Source organism: Centruroides vittatus, unplaced genomic scaffold, assembly GCF_030686945.1.
Source record: "Centruroides vittatus isolate TY-2023 unplaced genomic scaffold, ASM3068694v2 contig_538, whole genome shotgun sequence".
Taxonomy (NCBI): Eukaryota; Metazoa; Arthropoda; class Arachnida; order Scorpiones; family Buthidae; genus Centruroides; species Centruroides vittatus.
In genome coordinates this window covers 222707-243114 of record NW_027122316.1, presented here as the reverse complement: position 1 = coordinate 243114, position 20408 = coordinate 222707, and the positions used below count along the sequence as shown (strand labels likewise).

The window sequence follows — 20408 nt, the reverse complement described above, 5'->3', positions numbered from 1 at the left end:
GGCCCATATTTAGTTGTTACTAACGTGAAGAAAACCCAGAAAATTCCACGTGATCAAGCGCGAACCCGCGACAAACTACCAGTGTGTTCAGTGGTTTTATGCACACCAACACTGGTGGAATAATATTACAGATATTAAAATAATAGCAGACTTAACAAACGTTGAAAGTAATTTATCATAGATATTCCGCGTTATGCAAACGTCATATAGTTAGTATTTATAACGTACACAATTACTCATTGTTAATCGTTCTGTAATGTGCTTCTGTGTTATTGACAATAGGAAGTGTGGTTCTCTGGCGCCATAGAGTGGTTCCTGTGTGAATGGTTTTGTCCTTTTTCCCGATCAGACAAGCCGGCATTTTCGGCCGTCAAAACCGGATCAAGCGGTTTCTAGTAAATTCAACCTTCCGGTGTTTGTACAAGTAATTGACCTACTTTTGTTGGACGTATGAAGACCAGACCGCAATTTTCTCAGTAGGAGATACTGAATTTCTTATCTTGGCTTTGCTCTAAACGTGTTTTTAATTATAAACCAGTGCAGTGTTATCTTATGAATTATCTCGCAGCAGTTCAAATGGTCAAATCGCTATCCGAATTGAACCCGTTAAGGCGTTAGTTACTAAGAGAACGGGGTTAAAATTTCGTAATTGATCACAAATGTAAACCACGTACAAGAACCTTCAGGGTGTTTTAAAGCTTTTGTACGTCATTATAAGGACTGTCCAGGTGTTTGAAAGCTGCAAGCAATTGTAAGGACCCTGACGGTCCTTACAATTGCTTGCAGTTTTCAAAAGTCAAAAGTATCCTCCAGGTGTTGAATATAGATAACGTTTGTTTGGAATAAGCTTCAGGAAGTGGTTCTGATTAATTGTGAAAATCTCCCCTAATAAATTATTTAAACTGAAAATTCTTAAAAAGTTCGAAAGTAGAGCTTAGAAAGCAATGTTGTACAAAAGAGAAAACAAATGTCAAAATGAAACTATGCTGTATGAAAGATTTTATCCATTTTAAATTCTTTCAATAGATAAAATCGTTGCTGACAGAGCCGTTTATCAATTATCTCCTTGCGAAAGCAATTTATCACAGTTTCAGTGGACATCCGCAGTGACCTTGAAAGCGTTTCAAGGTCGTTTCAGATTTTTATCACGCAGTTATTTTTATAATTCTTTAAGCTGTTTATTATTACCAATATAATTCTCGCCGTTATTAATTAATAACAATTATTAATAAATTAAGAAAAAGCAAAATAAAAAATTAAGAAAAAGCAAAATTATTAAAATCTGACAGGTGGCGCATTCTTACTGAATAATTTGGCGGGAAAATGCCACGATTTCTCAACGTGGAACGAAGTTGCGTAATTTCGAATGTTCGAAAAGTCTGAAATGCCGAAAGAATATAACAAATTTCATAAAAATCGATTAATTTGGAAGTAATTTTAAGTTTTCATCAATATATATCCTTTATAATCTACTATAAACAAGTAATTTGCAATTATGTACAGTACATTACATAACACAGTTTTAAGAAAATAAATAATTTTATACCTGATAAAATTACTTATGACCTGCTCTATCCCTTTCAGTTTAATCATGACCCATACCAATTCTATTTTATATTGTTAATAGTTACATTCAGCCAGTGTGACTCACAATATCTTCCCAACTTCTTTCCCTCTGCATACAGTTTGGTTGATCACACTAAGAGGAATTCCCAAATATGGGTCAGCATCTCATTTGCATAAATTTAAATGTGTGCCAATGCATTTATCTAGAATTTTATTTCAGAATTCTCTAATTGCTTATATATAAATTAGCATTTACGATTAAAACACAAAAAGAACATAACGTTCATTGATAAAATATATTTATCATTGCTGAATATATAACTTTTTATAATTCATAACTTTAAACTTTTAAATTTATATATTGATTTTATTTTGGTATATTGAATGCTTGTTTTCATTAATCACAGGTATCGCTTTTTGTATGTGATCCGACTCTTTCACTAATGTCTGACTAATTTTATAATAAAAACTTGTCAACACACACAAAAATCCATCAAATGAATACATTTTAAACCAGAACACATAAACTTGAAAAGAAAATTTGTACTATTTGGTGCAACCTCTAGAAAATTGATGAAGCCATTTGCAGTAAGATTTTACAATTTTAAAAAAGTGTTCAGAATAATACAACAACGAAAAAGAGTTTGAATGATTATTTTACTCACGCTTCAAAAAAGCAGGATCAATGAATAGCCAGAACACTTACGAGATATGTTGTTCTGTAAAGCAGTGGTATATAGTGAGCTGTAAGCAGATAACCTACCAAAGACATTCATTTCATTCATAGTTTTAGCAACTAATGATATGAATGTCTTTGGTAGCTTATCTGCCTGTTTTATCTGATGAAATGTAGTGTTTCAAATGAACACATTAATGCAGCTGGATAAGCAAACCAATGACAACCCTGTAAATGAAACAGATTGTGATTGGTTTGCTTATCCAGCTGTATTAATTAAAGCTACTTTGATATTATTCAAAAAATTTAAAAAACCAATGGGATCGGTAAAATTTCAATTCTAAAAACTTTAAATTAAAATCCAAGTAAAAAGCTACTCTTTAAAATCCGACTTCGAGTGAGTTAAGAAGACAAAAAAGGATCTTTTCGTCTTTTTTTGTCTTCTTAACTCACTCGAAGTCGGATTTTAAAGAGTAGCTTTTTACTTGGATTTTAATTTAAAGTTTTTAGAACTACTTTGATATAACACTACTTTATTCTGTAAGTGTTCATTTTCATTCTTATATGGTTGCAGGCAGAATCAAGTATCAGAAAGAGTATTGTGTCTTCTTAAATGTTTTTCTTTAATCTTAACAGACCCTACTTTTACCACTATTTCTTTACCAAACTTGAAATTATTCATTGATCCTGCTTTTTCAATACTGAGTAAAGAAATCATTCAAACTCTATTTCTTTATGGTATTATTCTGATCACTTTTTTCTGGAAGTTGTATCAAATAGTACAAATTTTTTTTACAGATTTGTGTCCTAATTAAAAGATTTTTGTTGTATATGTGTTGAGAAGTTTTTGTTAAGAGAACAGAACACCAGAACATCTACACAGCAAAAAGAATGAAAACCAGAGAGTTCTAACTGATAACAGAGACATTAGAGAGCATTAGAAACAATACTTCTATAGTTCTACACTGAACTTCCTGTCTAAGGTCGAAATGGATCTGGAGATGGACAAGAAGGATTGAAGTAATAACTGCTGTAGATGTGGTCAAAATTGCTTTGAGTAGAATGATAAATAACAAAGCTGTTGTCCAGATGGAGTACCATTGGAGACATGGAAGGGAGTGGGCATCTGAGATTATAAATGGCTAACTGGATTTAATATTTAATAAATTTTTGAACATGGGAAATATGCCAGAATAGATAAAAAGCTATCTTGTGTCAGTACACAAGAACAAAGATGATATTCAGGATTCCTCAAATTACAGAGGGATAAAGTTGATGAACCATACGTTGAGAATCTGGGAAAGGGTTATTCAGAGAAGGTTGAGGATGTATTTGGACATAAAGTAAAATCTGGTGTGGGTTCAAGGCAGGAAGATCAACATTAGGGGCTATTTTCTTCCTATGCAAACTGATAGAATAGCATCTAGAAAAGAAAAAGGATTTATGAATGGGTTTCATTGACCCGGAGAAAGTCTACGGTAGAATCCCGAGAGTAGTAATTTGGTGGGCAATAAGGAGTAAAGAGGTGAAGGAGGGATATATTAAGGTTATTGACAGTATGTACTAAGGGGCCACAACAAGAGTAAGGAGCTTGTGAGGTAATCAACGAGTTTCCCATAGACATTTGTTTGCATCAGGCTCGACTCTGAGCCCTTACCTGTTTATCTTGATTACGAATATGCTGACAGGAGACATACAAGATGAAATACTTTGGTGTCTGCTGTTTGCAGGTGATATTGTGCTTATTGATGTGGACAAGGACAAATTACACTGTAAGTTTGAAAGGTGGAGGGAAAGACTGGAAGGAAAAGGTTTAAAGGTAAAGGAAAGAAAACTGAGTATATGAAATGTGCTTTTAGTGAAAGTAATTCTGAGAATGAAGTTGATGTGAAAAAATTGAAGGAGTGGAAATGAAAGATTCGTATATTTTGGTTCAGTTACTCCCACAAGTTGGAGAGATTGAAGAATATATTTAAACAGAGTGACAGCTGGTTGGACTAAATGAAGAGTGAATAATGAAGTACTTTGTGACAGAAGAATGCCTCCAAGATTAAAAGGAAAATATAAAATGTTGTTTGGTTTAGAGTGCTGGGCTGTGAAGAAAGTGCAGTGCAGGGACAGAGAATGCATGTGACAGAAATGTGGATGTTGAGATGGATGAGTTGTGTAATAAGGAAAGATAAGATGAAGACTAGTTACATCAGGGAAAGCTTGAGCATCATGGAGATAGAAGAAAAATTTAGGAAACTCAACTGAGATAGTTGGGCATGTGCCAACACCAGCCAGAAACAACCCAGCATGAAGAGTCCTGGGAATGTCAATGGAAAGGACAAGGAGAGGAAGATCTAGAAAAACTGGAATAATTCTCTTCAACATGATATGAAGGAGTATGGTGTCTGCAGAAGTTGTTTTGGACAGGACAGAATGGAAGAGAAAGATTCAAAGTCCCAATCCCATGTAGTTGGGAAAAGGTCAAGAAGAAGTGTAGAGAAGTTTATATTATAAAATTAATAATGTGTATGCATATGTCTAAAAATCCTAAAAAAAGATCCGTATTAAGACCTATTACATCCAAAATGTATATTGAAAAATAAATATATAAGGAAATTGTCTCTCAGGATCATTTTGTTCTGTGCTTAATCCAGTGTGATAAGTCTATATTTAAAAAAAGTACACTGGCATGAAACATTCATTTATTTAGTTGAAACGTAATTTGATTAAATTACCAGATACAGATATACTAATTGTCAAAAACAATGCATTTTTTCTTTTAATATTATATAATTATTTTTTGTCTGGGGAAGTTGTTATAATTCTATCCATGTGAAAATTCCTTGTCCTTTTGCAGTTTCACTTTTCACAATGCTTTCTTGAAAATAATTGATCATATAAAGTAAGGAATTCCAATGAAAGTACCATTTTACACAACAGTAGTTCATGTTTTGAGTTATGGATACAGCTAAGACATCTTATAACAAAACTTAGCTGTAGTAAATCGTTTGCAACAGTGCAAATGATCTGTCATAAACTTCATCCAAATATGTAATATGTAATAAAACTTGATACAAACACTTTGTTAACTTTAGACAAATTGCCTTAGAGTAACATTAACTAAGAGCATGGGACTAAAATTTCATAATGGACTTTAAAATTTATACTATTATAAGGAGCCTCATGGTTCCTACAATGATTTACATTCATTCAGGCAAAATGAGATGGATCATTTTACCTGAAAACTGGATAAAGTACCATAAAAAGTTTTCTTTGGAAGACAAGAGCCAGGGAGTTGTTCTAATTGTAGACTCCAAGGGTTACTCATATACATTTGTATAGGACAGTGAAAAACAGACTGATCCAAAAAGTATAAGTTTATTGTTTTTATATTATTTGTCATGCGTTTTTATTAAAATTATAAAAAAAATAATAATGTATACACTTAAAAATTAATTATTAAATTCATTGAAATAAAAATAATTTTCTTTTATTAAAAGGTATTGAAAGACTATTTACAAGAATATGAGTATATTTTGAAGCTTTCTCTTAAATTATATACTTATGTAAATCAGTACGATTTACGATTGTAGTATATTAATCTTTAAAATTCCCATTTACATCTAATGTTAATATTTAATTCCCACATCACATGTGACAGTGACCAAGAGAGAACATGTGTTCAATGACAAAAAAGATAGCCAACCACTTGTCTATTTGGAAGCTCATAAAGATGGATGAGTACAAAATATTAAATTTAGGGTGTCAAACTAGACTACCTAAATGTTTTCAAAGAGAGAATAACATGCAGATAAAGAGTGGGGCTTTGCAGAAGGAATACTAAGGAATAGAAGCACGAACCGCGATGGATTATTCGTATTGAATGGTGACACGATAGGTAAAAACATTCCACGAAGGCTGCGGTAATATGGATGATATGGCATGTTTTGGTCATCCTGGTATCGAATCTCGTCATATCCAGTTGATTGAGTCGCTGATGGAGGTGGACTGATGATGGATAATGAGACAGTTTGCTGCAGAGGAAGAAAGAAGCCAAAAATCATTGAAAGATATACTTGGATATTGAAAATTGAAGTACAAGATGTGTTGATATGAAGTTCCTTATAACAAGACTGTTAATGTATACTACCAACACTTAAAGAAATAACACCAGTAATTACAGTCATTATTTGTACTTAGTTAAATACAGTTGTCAAGTGTTGCATAATTGTTACTACCAGCATATGTTCTGAAATACTGCCGTATCGAAGAAACAGTATTTCAGAACACATCTGCCCATTGTCTTGCGTAAAAGTGCTTGATGTTACACTTCTGCTTCTGTGCCCTTACAGGACCGGGGATATGTTTAGTGACATGTCATATATTATAGGGATATATTAGCTGAGAAGTTCTTGAACATATGCAACATAACTACCTGTAACTGATCTATTCAGACAATGGAAAAAGGAAAGTGTTTTCACATCTGAGTGGTGCATCCTTGTAGTAAGACACTAATTTGAGGATATCAGCAAACAGCTCTGTTACTGCATTCAACATGTTTGAGGTATCTGGCAGAAAGATGGTTGTTGATACAGCAGGAGATTATATTGAAGGAATGTAAAAGCTTAATATACACATTTGTCACATTTAGGTATATTGCCACTACTTTCTTTACAACCCTTGTACAGTGAAATTCCATTAATCCGGCATTGTCGGGTCCGACGTGGTGCCAGTTTATTAAATATGCCGCCTTATCGGACAGCAGAAATTTTCTGTTTTCTCATTCCCCTGGATATAATTTCTGATATCTTTGCATGTAAAACTGTACAAATCCACCTGTACATCTCAGACATTTACAGCAAGTTAAAATTCATAAGGCTGCAGGGAAATATATCGCCATTAACTTTCACGATGTAGATTCCTTTCCCTGGCATGGAAGTTGTTTGATGAATTGTAAACTTACTATCCTGTCCCTCTCCTCTCTTATGTTATCTTCCCTTTTCACACTTCACACGTGTATACAATTCCCCATTGTTTCAACAGCTGCAGGGTCATTTAGCCTGATGATGTCCGTTCAACATGGGCAAAAGCTTTAACCCATCCTCCCTTTTTTCTGTTGGTTATTTGGTTTTGGCAACTTTTTAATCAAGTTTACCCAGTTGTAAGTGGTGATGTAAATTTTTATTATTAACCAGCATGCCAGTAACCCCAGGGTTTCTGGCATAATGCATGGATAACTGCCCCTTCAACGAGCATGCTGGTTTATCAGGTTTGCCAGGATACTGGATTTGCCAAGTTAGCAAATTTCACTGTATAAGGAAAAGTGTATACTCCATATAATATAATAAAATTTGTATAACAGAAATTTTAATTTATATCTTTTGAGTCCTGCTAATTTTGATAACCATCTTGGATTATAATCAGGGCTGGCTTGAGTCACAGGCCCACTAGGCAGTCACATGGGGTGCAAAAGTTTACGGCACCACAGCCAGCATCGGTTGGCTGTGTCACCCCTACAACGGGTATGATGCTGGCTGTGGCAACAAAAATCTGTTTAGGGTGCCAAAAACTCTTGGGCCAGCTCTGGTTGCAATGAATAGATTATAGTGTACTGTACATAATAAATTATATTTTTGTGTTAAGACATAAATATATTTTAATATAATGTACTTTTTAAATGCTAAATAAATTAATTGTATTTAATACATTTTGAGGGATATAATTAATGTATTGGAAATTTTGATTTTAAAATTTATTGTAATATTTATATGTACTTTCAGAATGGATCAGCCTGTGGTTGTAATGGAAAGGCTGCCTGAAACAGTGGTGGAATATTATTTGCAAAAATTCAAGAAAAGTGGATGCGACTATCATTTTAGTAATTCGACACTAGAAAAATTCAGAAAAAGTAGGAAAGTGCATTACAGGAAGAAAAAGCAAAAGAAAATCAATGCAGAAAACCCATTTGATTGTGAAGCAAATGAATGGGAGATTTCAAATAAGAATACTTTGATGACGAATAACAGTTCTGAAAAAAGCAATTTACTTCGTATACTGAGACAGATAAAGGTACCAGAACCTCCATTGCCAATTGGTGGAAAATACTCTAATGCTAGACCTAGTGAAACAAGTATTAATACATCAATAGAAGGGATAAATAGTAGTAATGAAATTGATTCTAGTAATAATGGAGGAAATGTTAATATGGAAACAGAAGCACATGCAAACTCTCTTCAAAATGTAAAGCTATCGGTAGCAAATCCACCGTCGTCAGACTGTAGCGATAACTTCTATAACGAAGAATGGCAGATAATATCCGAAGCTTCTTGTTCGGATGTTAGTAGAAGTTCGTCTCCATTTGACGAAGATTGTCCCTATAAGTCAACCAACAATAAAGATAGCTACAATGCGGCACTGTCGGACAGGACGAAACATTCCACCAATCTTCAAAATGAAGAGTGCACAAATAAAAATGAAGTATATAAAACTATTGTTCTTTCCGAATGTTGTGATGTGTATGCATTCGACGAAGACGATAAGCTAACAGAACCGTATAAATCCGACTGCGACGATAACGACATCAATAGTCCTCTTAATTTAAAAATATCGGATACAAGTGAGCAGTATTCAGAACATTCTTATAAATCACAAAAGGATGAATCCATTTCTAATAGTTCCTGTAAGAATGACGATAAGACAGAGAAAACCGTGCTAAGTAATCTTAGCCAAATTTTCAGTAATTCGCAAAGCGAAATGTTTGAAGATAAAAGCTTACAATTAACAAACCAAAAAGAAGAAATGAGTAGTTTATCAAGAAGTATATTTAAAATTGGTTATCAAAGTTCTAATATGAAACATTCGACATCTTCGGAAAGTTTGCAAAGCGAGCAAGTGGAAAGTAATCTTCCAATTGCGAAATTACTACCAGCAGGTTTATCCATAACTCCTATTTTCCAAAACAGCAATGAAACAAATAATGAAAGTACATTGACGTCTTTAAAAGTTATGAATAAATCTGATGCATTAAATTCAAAAAACATTGACGACGAAGCTGAAAATCATGCATTGCAAAACATATCAGATAACAAAAGTAGTAATAATCAATACGATGTTGTAGGTCATATTTTGAAAACTATGGATAAGTCCTTTTCAACGACAAGAAAGTTGTCTATAGAAAATACTGAAAATGAAAGTACAAGATCTTCAGAAAATGAGAAGAACCCAGTTACAAGTGATTCGTCTGCCATATGCAGCGTTAAACAGAAGAAAGCTCGAATGAGTATGGGTTCGGCCAAACTTTTAATCCATAGAGATTCGTCTAGTGACGATGCATCCTGTATCAGTACCTCAAATAAAACAATTAATTTACAGAATATGGCCGATTCGAGATCTGGTGTGAAGTCAAAGGAAAATAATGCATCGTCCGATAGTACCGATCTAAATGTGAAACGAATAAATAAAAGAAAGTCAAACATTCCATTATACACCGATATTAAAAAACTTAAACTTTACGGATATAAAAAATTGAGATCGTGTTGGAGATGCGGGAAAAAATATACCGTTCAAAATTCTAACGACCGTCTTTGTAGACGGTGCACTTTGTTAGATTATACCAAACTAAATAATACCAGTTTAAAATCCTGTAGCGATGGTGAATCTTTTTCAGATAAAGAAACAGTAGCAGGTGATCAATCGGATCACTCGACTGTATCCGAACCATGTTTTTCACAGTTTAAATTGTACAAGAAACTTACAAAAGAAGCCGAACACGATCAAGTTCCAAAAAGTTCAAAGGAAAGTTTGACTGTGCACTCTTTAAGTAAGGATCTTACTGATAAAACAAATACTTTTCATAATAATCCAATGGATTTATCAATAAATAAACAAGATGCTCAGGATAAAACTACAGCTGTTCCTCCTTTAAAATTAATAGTGTCTATTAATCAGAAAAACCTTAAAAACTCTGAAGATACTGAAAAAACTAACTTTGATCTGAAATTTAAAAAACAGAGAAAGAAAAATTCAAGTATTAATGCACACAAAATGTATAAGGTACATAATATAATACATAATTCTGAACATCGGGAAAACGAAAATCTCGTGTGCAAGATTCTAAGGAAACGAAAGCATAAAGACTTGTTAAAGAAAAGAAAAAAGTCGAAAGATAACACAGATTACGAAACTGTGGAAAAAGTTCATTCGGAGAACAGTTTTAACGAAAAGTACGAATCTAAACTGAAGAAACTCAAAATTAGTAAAACAAGTTCCGAAGTAACTTCTCTTAAAGAGCCTGTGAAAAGTGAAAATTTTGAATCAACTCAAAATGATAAAACTAAAGAAAATACTGAAAAAGAAAAGAATAAGAAAGGAGCCTGCGAAGTCATCAACGTTAACAGAGGATTGTTTTTTGTAAGATTTCCCGAGGAAGACGAACTCGATCCAAATATCTTTGCCTTTCCAGAAAAATCTGAAATTCATAATGATGAATCAGACGCACCTTTGAAAATTTCTTTAACCGAAACTACTACAAAAGACAATCAACAAAAAACTGACGATACGTCAAGTGTCGGTTCCGAAAAAGAAGTAAAAAGTAACGAAAAAACTACACCCGAGTCTGCTTCCACAACTAATACTACCGTTACTGTTGTAAGTGCTGTAGCTGCTACTGCCGAAGATCTTTTAACAAGTCCAAGTGATACACTTAATAAAAAATCCCTTCCCGATGTACAGCCTACAAATGTGCCTGCAGATAACATACAAGAAAAGTCTTCGGAATTGTGTGGCGATAATTCGCATCCAATACAAACCAATCCGTTAGACCTCATGACCAAAATAGCCAACTCTAAAAACAGTGAAATAGAATCTTCTGCTGTAGTAAATAAAGATTTATCTATTAACAAATCCATACCAAAAATTGAAAATGTGTTTAGTTTAAGGGACATGCCAATCGAACGCTTACAAGAAGATAAACATTTACGGCCCATTCCCTCCTTGAGTAACTACAATGTTTATAACGAGTTAGATGCGTATGCTACGGCTAGCATTTTAGAACTCGAACAGAGTCAAGAGCATTCGGTTATACTTCTGACTTCGATCCTGGCAAGGGAATTTAAAGAACTGCATAAAATTCATTTAATGGAAAAGGCTTCACAGTTTTCTTTAGAATTGTACAAAGTTAAAATGAGAAAAATCGATACAATAAGAAGCTTGCAACTAGCTTGTATTTTATTGACTAAAGGACAAAAGTGTAAGAAAGAACTTTCTCCGCACATGTTAGATATGTCATCGGAAGAAATGTCTCAGCTATTACTATTATGTAATGATATGTATCATTCCAAACTTTCAGAAGCTTTATCCAAGAGTGAAGAAGTTAGCCAAAATAAATCTACATCAGATAAAATTGATTCAAACGATGTAACTAAAAAAAATGGTGTTCACTCAGATATTTCTCAACAGACACTTAATATACAAAATACTATTAATAGTTTATTAATGCCACCGGCTTACAATCCTATGCCAATTATTCCGGCCTCGATAAATTACGGTCCTCATCCGAACTTTCATAATCCGCAAAATATTACTATGACCGTAAATAAATCGGACGACGACGTAATTTGTTTAGGTACGAGTCACTTGAGGACTTCGGTTATACATAATTCCCAACCTAAAGAACAAATAACGGTGAGCAAAGTTAGTCAAAGTAAAAATTTTCCTGTTTCGGTAAGCAATAAAGACGAAAGAATAGGAAATTTGACTCCTAAACAAGCTATAACACTATCTGAATTGGCTAAGACAAATAATCTCCAGGTTGAAGCTAGTGGGAATACAAAATCTCCTTCACAAGTCATTAATAAAGTTCTTTCAAAGAACAATCAAGTAACTGTAAATATTGTAAATAATACTCCAGTTTATCAGAAAGTTTCATTTGGTTTTAATGAAAATGGAAATTTTACACCACCCACTAATCAGTCTTCTATTACTGCACAGAGAGGAGCGGACGAACGGAAACAGTCGCCTCAGTCGCAGGCGGATAAAACGGCTACTTCAAATTGGGGTCAGACTAATGCAACCGAAGTAAGAAATATATCCCGTATTCAGAATCAGTGGACTTCACAATCATTAGGTAAACAAGGAATCACAATAACCCAGACAACTACCGACAGAAATGCAGGGAGTCCTGCATGGAGAAATAACATTTCAGCTCATAGTGCAGTTTCAGTGCCTAATCAGCAAAGACCTATACAACCAAACATAAGACCTTCAACGTTGGTTCCAATAATAAATCAATTTGGGACTATAGTTGCAAGACCACCCCTTCTTCAAGGAAATCTACCTGTACCTACAGGAAGAAATATAGCTTCAGTGCCTATGTTTAACATTCATACTCAAGGAGTTATAAGAACTTGGCATCAGGTAACTGTTTTGAATAATCATTTGATTTAAATTGGTTTTAATAGAATTGTATTTAGTTTCAACTTGAAATTATTGATAATTTAATATATAAATATTTATTTTGTTAACACACGTTATAAAATGTAACACGAAAATCAAAATTTGTAAGAGAAATTTTAATAAGTTTGAAAATTATAAAATTCAAGTTGTTTGTTTAATAAAATACTTTCAATATTATTGAATATATTCTCTGATCTTTACTTATTTGATTCATTTAGAAACAAAATTAATTATTGGAAACCATCCAGTTATGTGTTTAGAGATTATTTCTTTTTAATGATAATGTATTAGGTCCATCATCATAGATAGATGGACCTAAATATGTAAAGAGACCAGACATCAAGATCATATATGTCAGGAGTGTTCAAAAAGTATCAATCATTTAGCCAGAAAAAATAAATTATCCATCAGAAACCCTAATCCCTTTCAATGTAGTCTCCTTGGACTTGTATACACTTTCTCAGCAGTTCCTCCATTGTTGGAAGCACACCAGGAAGGCCACTTTGGAGATAGTGTTCAGCTGCACAATCATGTTCAGGGGAATGTCTTCTTGTGACTCAAATTGGTTACTTTTCAGCCACACATTTAGGTTAGGGAACAGCCAAAAATCACGTGATCAGGAGAGTAGAGAGCCTGACATAATAGAGAAATGTGTTTTGACAAGAAAGTCTGAATTGGATGCAAAATATGTTCAGGTGCATTGTCATAATAGAACTTCCAAGTTCTTGCTGCAAGAGCTGATCATTTATATCCAGCATCATGAAGGCAATGGAGGATGATCAGGTAACTCTTTGGTAACAGTTTAGTCTTGTGGTGTGTATTTGTGATGCACCACATCATGGAAGTCAAAGAAGACAGTCAAATTGGTTTTGATGTTGCTGTGCACCTGCCATACTTTTTTTGCTTTGGATGACGATTGATGATTGTCTCCACTGTGACGACTGCATCTTGGTTTTCGGGTCATATCTCACGACTCATCACCAGTAATCACCGAGTCCAGGAAATGGGGCCACCATTTGCACAGCATGTCTTGCAAGACTTCCAGTTAGAGTTGCTTCTATTCCATCATTAGGACTGCTGAAACAAATTTCGAGGACACCCTGCATGAGCAAATTTTTTTCTCAAAATGACATCTATCAAGCCATTGCTTATTCCCATCTCTTCTACAAGTTCTCAGACGGTGATATGATGGTCTTGCACGACCAAAGTCAGCACATGATCAATGATCTCATTTCAGCTTATTTGCAGGAGTGTATGGTTTACTCTCTATGATGTATGGCCATTTTTGAAGTGATTATACCACATCCTAATTTATACTGGGCTTACGGCATCATCAACAAAAGCCTTGACAAAATTTGATACAATAACGTTGCTCAAGACCCATCATTTCGCAGCAAATGAAAATGTGATTGGTGTTTATTACATGCATTCAATCATACACTTGTTGCCAGTGACTGATGATTTCTGCTGGTGGATAAAATTTTACACATGTGCACAAACATTCCTTATGGGACCCTCATGTGCACCAACAGAGACTATTAGGACATGTCTGCTGGTCAAGATATCTTCTGACCAGCAGGCATGTCCTGCATATTACTTATTTTATGGGAATAATTAATGATCAATACTTTTTGAACACTCCTTGAATATTTTTTCCATCTTGATATTCATAGAAACAAGCAGAATCATATATAAAAATTCGATGTTTGAGGTGTCGTAATTTCTACTCTGTCTTTGTTCCAAGTCGACTAATAGTTACTCGTTGATATGTCGAAACAGTACATAGCACCGAGGCATTCTATGAGAACACCCCAACATTGGTATGAAATTACCTACATAAAGCAGCCAAAATTAAATCTTAATGATCAAATTTGATCTGAAGTTATCTGACTCTGTATTTACTCTTGAATCTTCTCATATTTTATATGGGCTCTTTGCATGCAGCAATCAGTTTTAGCATGCATCCTATTAAACTTGTACTAGGAACAGCTGCAGTATCTGGATGGGTAAATAACATTTGGTATTCCTTATCATAATTAACAATATTCTGTCTAACTTACCTGTGTTAAAAATTGCATTCAAATGGTAACAATATTAAAAACTTTGATTTAGTTTATACGAGTATTATTTTGTTGCTACTTGGATTTCGTCTCCGTTTGCATATATAAGTTTTCCATTTTATAGGTCATTAACAATTGATCGAGAACTAAATACTGTAGGTTTTTAAAGTAAGTTGTGTTAATATAAGCTATAAAGTCTTAACTTTTTTCGTCGTCCGAAATACGACGATACAATTGGAATAAATGATAAATTTAAAAGGTGCTTAATTACTAAATACATACAAAAACACAATTTTTAATGAAAATAAGGATTAATAATTGAGTAAATATAGAATGATAAGTGTATTTGTTTAAGCAGTCATTTAATTTTAGATGTTTTTAAATGAAATCGTCTGAATATTAGTTTAAAATATACGAAAACATTGCTTTTTTTATGTGATATATTTATGAAATATGATTAAAGTAACAATATTGACATGTATGCTTAATCTTAGAACTTTTATAAATAGAAATTTCCCGCAAAGAAGGCATTAAATTTGCTATTCACTAAAATAAAAGTGTTTATAACAAAGCCCTATTTCTGAGAATTGCAAGAGATCACTTCAAAAGGGAATTAATTAGGTATGTGGATGATAAACTCCTTAACATCATATTGCTTTGAAGAGTTTACTCGCAGAAATTCTGGAATTTTTTTTAAATCATCATTCATTTCCAACATCTTCCTATAATTGATTTTTAAAAAAAGGAGTGCTGACAATTGCATTTTTTTTGAAATTGTGAGAATATTTGGATTATCATCAAAACAATAACAACAATTATCATGAGTTATTACTGATTACAAGTTTTCAAATATAGTAAAACTCTAATTCAAAATGCTTTAACCGAATAAAATAAGGAAAAAGAGTAAGAAAACAATGCAAAATTTGATAAAATTGCATCATTCTGTAATTTTTATAGATTGAAATTTAAACCAATGCCAATTATTGACACGGAAGACATTAATGATTGCAATAAATAATGCAGAAATAATATATAGTTACTGTTAATACGTAAGAAGAAATACAAAAACGAATGGTATAAAGAACAGCAGATGATTTTGTATGACAAAGAAAAGCTTACAACCATTTTTTTTTGTAAGATAGAATCAATATTTTGAAATTATGTGTTATGTAATTTACAATTATATACTGGAAATTAGAAATTATACAAAATACGAAGTGGGTCTTCATGTTTTGAAGCAAAGAAATTTATATAAAGATAATTATAACATATGAAGACACGGCTTGGTCTGATAGCTTCTGTAGATAATGAATGTTTTTTATTAACTTTAACTTCTCTATTACAATAATAAAATCACATGCTTTACAAGATTTATTCTATTATACCATTGCTTCATATATTCTGTCAAAGTGCTTACTAAAGTTTAATTTGGTTAGATCTTAAGAAAAGTGTACGAAAGGAAACGACATTTGTTTACCGGTAATATTTTTTTATCAATATATTAACTAATAACTGAGCTTAAAAGATGATAATTTAGAACAATAATTTGTGATTTATAGTTAGAGATATCATGAACTGTATAAACTACAAAAATATAAATTGGTTTTACTTAAATATCTTGAAAATATCATAGAAATCTCAACTTCTATCATCAAAAATGAATGACCGAACTTAGTATTTAAGAACAGTTTAGTTACAAATAAAACTTGTTATCAAGGTAAGCAATCCTTTAATTAAGATTCTGAATTTAGGATTCATTCTGTCATTTAATCGTCGAATTGCAAAAACAAAACAAAAAAATGAGACAGTTCAAGGACGCGTCCGAATTTAGGAGTTGTCGACCGAGGAGTCGACGACTCCGCCGGTCGTCCTTGAACCGTGTAAACTTTTTTGCAATCTGACAAAAACCAAAAATAATATGTCGGTTAAAAACTCTGGTAAAAGGAAGTGATTAAGAAGCGAGTAGCGTATAATGTAGCCCCGTGTAACTTGAATCAGACATTTTAAATAGTAAAATCTTGTTCTGAAAAAATATTTTAATAAAAAGTTCTCTTATTAAAGATTAATTTTTAATATTATTTCTATAATACCAAACTGGAATATCAGTTCATTTAAATATATTACCAACACTGATAATTGTATATGAATGCATTTTAACGTTATATAATTTTAGCATAATTATAAAGATGATAGATTTAATGCTGTTGTTTAAATAATTAATTTGTTTAAATATATAAAAAGTAGTTTGTAAATTTTTGTATGTATATACAATTAAAAAAGGGAATCTCTCGATGGAACGGAGTCGGTCAAAATATTAATTTAATCCCATTTTTTAAATATCGGCTTTATAAACCAGAATATGAATTTTTTATAAGAGCAAATTCTATTATCAAATCTGATTTTAATCTTACTTAATAAATGAAATAAAAATAATCTCAAATTTATTTTCACTTAACTCTTCTTAAATTATTTTCTTTTAATATCCTTTGAGATGATTTTTTGTAAAGTGGTTTAATTAAGTAATTAAATGAAGCGGCAAAGTGCAATTAACTTTGTCGGATGTGTGTAAATTATATAATTTTTCTTTCTCTGCTTTAATAAAAAGTCTGCTTCAAATTAAACTTTGCAGTAAGACAATTTGCCTTCGCGTCGCTTCGGAATCTTTCGTACTCGATCCTCCTTCTTAATTTGTATTGTAATCGTGTTTTTTTCTTTTGTAAATAAATACTCGGCTTCTAGATATTTCTGTTTTTAATTTAGATAAATACCATATATTTATTTTAGCCACCTAATGCTCCTGCTCAAGTTTCGAGTCATCAATCATCTCAAAGTCCTATTGTTTGCATTACTTGCAGGAAACCCATTAGCATGACGTGCCCGACGGGAATGTTTTGTAGCGAAATCTGTAAAGTGAGTATGCCGTTTTGCACTAATCGTATCCTTAGTCGTAAGTTTTGCCGGATTTTATCATAGAATTCATTTATATTACAGAAAACGTACTGCGCCATGTTCCCAAATTACAGATGATGATGTTTCGACGGCAAATATCGATTTGTTTTATTTACGAGAATTTTATTTGCTCGGTAGAACGTCGTCGTCTTATATCATCTCGTCCGAGATTTCGATATTTCTTTCCATATTGGATAACATATCTGACATCAAGAAATTCCTATTTATTTATCAGATTATTTATATAAGTTTAAAAATACTACGTTTTCCACTTGTTTTAAGCTTTTCTGTTGTTTACAGAATTTGAAATAACAGAATTTCCTTGGAATCTGTATATATTGTACATAGATTACATTTTATTTCATGTGTTCATTTGATAGTGTATTATTTTATATTAAAAAAAATCAGTCAGTTTCATTTAACAGATATATTTATTTGGATACATTGCACGTATTTTGTTCCGTTAATTTTAATTTACGAGTTTTTTGTGTTTTAATTTCATCCTCTACACAAGAATAACTAAATTGTTACTAACACATTAATGTTGATGTATAGAGAAACCTGACCAAAGATGAATGCAGTTACATATTTTAATAAAATCTTTTTTATATTAGATAACTTTTATACTTAAATATCCATTCCCAAATGCAATTTTTATATTCAAATGTGATCTACTGAAATTTCAAGGGAAATTGTTTGGATCTCATACAAATACACAATTCTTATTTGTTGTCTATAATATAATATATATGTATACATGTATATATATATATATATATATAATTTGATGTCAATTTATTTCAATAATAGTCTTCTGGTTTATGTAGTTTACATCAATAAAAGCAGTTTGATGTTTTGTAACTTCTGTTAATTTTCTAAACGAATATCATAAATGTACTATTTCTTGTTATTACTATAGTATGCAATATTAAATGTCGTATTGCATCACTACATTGTCGGAGGTATTTACATTTTCGAGCCATTTTTAATAGTCGGAGACTTCTTAGAATAATAATTACTTTGCTTAATTGCCGGTCATTATATATATATAAATGAAGGTATCTTTTGTTCAGACCTATTTTGGATAATGACAATTTAACTTCGTCACAGATGAAGTAGTTAATTGATGATGTCATTCTGTCAACAAAGATGAGAAAGCAATAGCCAAACAGGAAATATATAAGTGGAATTTTTCCAAAAAATGCTGCGTAATAATAAACATTCAACTGTGACTAGTGTATATTATTCAAAGTTGCAGAATTTGATGAAAGGATGTGCAATATTTGAAAGAAAAACTTTTTAGAACCGAAATTTCTCGAACAATATAACCGACGTACTTCCTCCTTTACGTGCGCAGTGTTCGGCTCGAAGCCCTCCCTGCCGCCCCGCCGTCCAAGCCTAGGGAGATATTTCCGATGTAGCGGAGAAGTTTCCGTATTAGTAGGATTTAAAGTTACAAAATTGTTTCTTGAAAACCAGTAGAAATTCTTTGATGATATAAAGTGCCATATGTTAAAGATGAATGATTTGTTTCAAAGTATTAATACTATTCTGTTATAGAATTGCCCTTAAATGCTTTAATAGACCATGATATGAAGGTCATACATAAAAGAATTCTTTCAAAACATTTTTCTGTATTGAAATTTCTCAAAATATTCTTATTCTTATCATTTAAAACTATTCCAACAATAATTGTGTAATGTTCAGAAACTGGTTTTTAATGATAAATTTTTCTTCCTGCCTCTGTAATAATTTCAATTCACACAGGAAACTACAAAGGATGTGTTGTGTCACCTTACAGTGTGTGTATATGTATGGTAGATTAAATTATAATTTATATTACATTTTATTGGATTTTTAAGAAAAATATGAATGGAATTTTAAAAATATAACACATTAAGCGAGTGATGTTCTTTAAGTAATTCTTTAGTTTAAGCAGGTAGTTCTATACAAATATATTTGGTTTTATTTAAAGGGAATAAAAGGAACTAGTTCTAGACAACAGGAAAAGCAGAGGAGGCAAACAGTTCTTTGTAAAAAAGAAGATTGAAATATAAAAGTATATTCTAGAAAATAAAAAGAAATACTGAACAGATGGCATTTTATTACTAGGAAATGTGTATTTTTAATTAATAGGTCAAGGAGTGGCATTCTTGATGACATATGGGCACTCCTAATGCAAATTTTTAACCTTTAGAGAGATTCATCTGGATTATCAGTAATTAAACCTGCATCAAGATATTGTCTCTGTAACAAATACAAGCCACTTGTATACTACAAGCATAAGATAAAGATTTTTTCTTGGTTTAAAAGCCTCCTATGTAATTTGGAAAAATCAATTAAACAAGCATCCTTGCCATGAAGTTATTAAAACTTTGATGTTAGATTATATGACATTCCATCATAATTGTGAAACTCAACTTATGCACTAACAAGATTGGTTCTTACAAGATTTAAAAGGATTTCTTCGACTGCGATTATATCTTGTAATCAAAATGTATGCACGTAATCTCGTGTTACCATCCTACAGTAATTGCAGCACTTGTTGGCTCGTCCCGTATAAACCTTTCAGTTATTTCAAAAAAATTTGTGGTGATAAGAATGCAACGTGGGAAATCAAACAGGATTTTCCTGGAGAATATTTTAAATAGGTTAACAAGGTTGTGCCTATTACTGTACATAAACAGGATTTCAAGGTTTTGCTGAACTTCAAA

General features: G+C 32.2%; 2 protein-coding genes across 4 annotated transcripts in view; both read left to right on the top strand.

Annotated features, from left to right (window-relative positions):
- LOC136978445 (choline O-acetyltransferase-like) overlaps nt 1–20408 on the top strand; it is a 221724-nt gene that overhangs the window by 112541 nt on the left and 88775 nt on the right. The window lies entirely within an intron of this gene.
- On the top strand, nt 1385–18555 carry LOC136978442 (dentin sialophosphoprotein-like). Its single transcript, XM_067274144.1, has 4 exons — nt 1385–1431; nt 8014–12646; nt 17530–17655; nt 17737–18555. The coding sequence occupies exons 1-4, from the start codon at nt 1385–1387 to the stop codon at nt 17770–17772; spliced, it is 4842 nt and encodes a 1613-aa protein (XP_067130245.1). The 3' UTR covers nt 17773–18555.